At 28.4% G+C, this 3,246-nt stretch overlaps 1 protein-coding gene across 1 annotated transcript; it reads left to right on the top strand.

Annotated features, from left to right (window-relative positions):
• Positions 1-545: 545 nt before the first annotated feature.
• On the top strand, positions 546-2,122 carry LOC106477034 (DNA-directed RNA polymerases I and III subunit RPAC2-like; the record flags this gene model as incomplete). Its single annotated transcript, XM_022380741.1, has 2 exons — positions 546-642; positions 2,043-2,122. Coding segments are annotated over 2 exons (177 nt in total), but the record flags the coding sequence as incomplete, so codon positions are not given.
• Between the last annotated feature and the right edge of the window lie 1,124 nt (positions 2,123-3,246).

Consider the following 3,246-nt stretch of genomic DNA (forward strand, 5'->3'; position numbering starts at 1 on the left):
GATGTTACAACAGTGGATTAAAAATATATCACATCAATGTGATAATTTAGTATTGTGATGTTAGAACAGCGGATTAAAAATATATCACATCAATGTGATAATTTAGTATTGTGATGTTACAACAATGGATTAAAAATATATCACATCAGTGTGATAATTTAGTATTGTGATGTTAGTACAGTGGATTAAAATATATCACACCAATGTGATAATTTAGTATTGTGATGTTACAACAATGGATTAAAAATATATCACATCAGTGTGATAATTTAGTATTGTGATGTTAGAACAGTGAATTAAAAATAAATCACATCAGTGTGATAATTTAGTATTGTGATGTTACAACAATGGATTAAAAATATATCACATCAATGTGATAATTTAGTATTGTGATGTTAGAACAGTGAATTAAAAATAAATCACATCAGTGTGATAATTTAGTATTGTGATGTTAGAACAATGGATTGAAACTTACCTGTGTATTTTTCACTACATAGTTCTGGTAACTTTTCTCAGAGTAGATGCACATGTTGTATAAAGAGTAACTTGTTTTAATTGTTTTAAGTCCTCAGGTGAAGTTCTGTGGCTATGCAGTACCTCATCCATCTGAAAACAAAATCAACTTGAGGATTCAGACATATGGTAAGTTTAAATGTTACATCAGACATATGGTAAGTTTAAATGTTACATCAGGCATATGGTAAGTTTAAATGTTACATCAGGCATATGGTAAGTTTAAATGTTACATCAGGCATATGGTAAGTTTAAATGTTACATCAGGCATATGGTAAGTTTAAATGTTACACCAGGTGTATGGTAAGTTTAAATGTTACATCAGACGTATGGTTTAAATGTTACATCAGGCATATGGTAAGTTTAAATGTTACATCAAACGTATGGTAAATTTAAATGTTACATCTTGTATTCGGTATGAAAATAGCTTAAAGTACCAACTCACTCTAACAAAAACTTTCACAATGGTCCGTTGTTGCTACTTTCATATTTTTGTGTTGTAACTGCTTCTCAGAACAGAAAGCTGTGCTGGTACGACATACCATTTGCATATTTGAATTATATTCAAGTTGCAGTATTGTTGTGAGGTCAGATGTTCTACTGACTCCATTACTTACTTGTGTTTTAACATTGGTGTGAAGTTACACATACACCGAGTTGATACATGTAGGGAATCACTAAAACACAAATTCCATATATATTACTTAAACTTTGTATTTTAGTGGTTGTCTAACTTTTACATTAACTACTGAAAATGCATTTTAGATCAAATCTTCATTAATGTTATCCAACTATGACAGTGTAATTTTGACATACATTATCCAAAGGAAGGTGTTATTAAAACTCTTGAGAATGAACTAACAGGTTTATATTATATCAAAAGTTTTCCCAGCCGATAAATATCTGAAAATAAAAGATATTCATCAACCAGTTTTAATTTAAAACATTTACATTGGACCTCAGTCGAGGTGGAATTAGTTTAAACCATTTAAAAAATATCGATCAGTGATAACAACTGCAAACCAAACTGATTAAAAGTACAACAAATCCAAGTCAGTACATATATTCAGCCTGAGAAAACATCATCACAGTTTGCTCTAATGTTTACTGCTAAAGACAAGCTATTAAAAAGGTTATTTGAAAACTGACTTTATTCTATAGGTTTTTATAATTTGTTTACATGTGCCCCATGATTTCAACTCTACAGACTTTATTCTATAGGTTTTTATAATTTGTTTACATGTGCCCCATGATTTCAACTCTACAGACTTTATTCTATAGGTTTTTATAATTTGTTTACATGTGCCCCATGATTTCAACTCTACAATTGTAGTTAACTTCTTGATTTGTTTTTAAACTTTGGATTAATTTTTTTTCAATTCTAATTTTATAATAGCTTTTGTTTTTATACGTCAATTTCCCTTTTTTTTTTAATAAATTTCCTGAATACATAATTGAGATATTTAAAGAGTAAAACTTTGTAAAATCCAATATTAAACCACCATTCAGTTATTTGTAATATTTATTAGGACAGCCAGCAATGGAAGCTTTCAAGAAAGGATTAGAAGATTTATATAAGATGTCAGAACATATCCTCAAGACATTTATGGTTAGTTGATTTAAATGTTTTTGGAAAACTCTTATTTTACAATTGTGATACAAAATGGTACAGCAGTTCTTCTGTTTTGGTTACAGATCAACTAGAAGAACCATTATTTTACGTACTGGTTCAAAAATAGTTTTTATATTATTTTTTTTATCTTAACCTATCCATTACAGGCTGGGTGGATTCGACCCAGCTCGTAACCACGAAAGTATCCATAAGAGTAATTATACTATGATTTTTCATAATGTAAGCACATCTTTACAAAATTTTGCCGGTTATCGGTAAACATTACAAGGTTTTCATTCACAAAATATTGGGTTTTTAAATTAAGTATTAAGATTTTTCAATTAAAGATTTTCTCATAAACCTATTTCTTTCAGAATGTTGAATATCCAACATGCAAAGCAATTTTGATTTTAAGATTAAAAATACTTTAGTGCATTAGAACATTTTCAAATTTAACTTTATAATCTCCAAATAAATGTAAAATTTTTTGTTTAAAAAAACTATATTTTATTTGTTATTTTCACTAGTGTGTTTCTGTACGGGTTGGTTTGATATGACCGATTTCGTAACCTCAATAAAAAATTAGGAAAAAAATATAAATTATGCTTTTTCATTCTAGAATGACTACAGATTATAACTTGAAAACATAAATGTGTAGACTAAGTAGCTTAAATCTCATAACAATATACATTTATATATATTTATTATTATATTGACCTTTCAGCCATGCCTGGCTAACAATATGGAAGTTACAATGACGAGGCTCGCGTGCACTTATGTTACCGTATCAAATAACATGAAACTGACCTTTGGTCTTTACAAAGTGACCTGTCTTGGATGTGTTTTAGTGAACTAGTATTTTGTAAAATACAATCACATTTCAATTATTATACATTATATATGTATATAGATTATTTCTATTTACAAATAAGCTCTTAAACTTATTTTTCTTAAAACATAGAACAGTAAATAAAGATGTGAAGCTAACAATTATCTCTTCTAGTTACGACCTTTATACTTGTTTGCCGATTGTTGTAGGTTGCTAAGCCTTATGAAATTTCCCACGTGGAGGATGTAAAAATAAATTTTTTATTGGTTTTATATATAAATTTTAAATAACC

The sequence above is a fragment of the Limulus polyphemus genome, unplaced genomic scaffold (genome assembly GCF_000517525.1).
Source record: "Limulus polyphemus unplaced genomic scaffold, Limulus_polyphemus-2.1.2 Scaffold12590, whole genome shotgun sequence".
Taxonomy (NCBI): domain Eukaryota; kingdom Metazoa; phylum Arthropoda; class Merostomata; order Xiphosura; family Limulidae; genus Limulus; species Limulus polyphemus.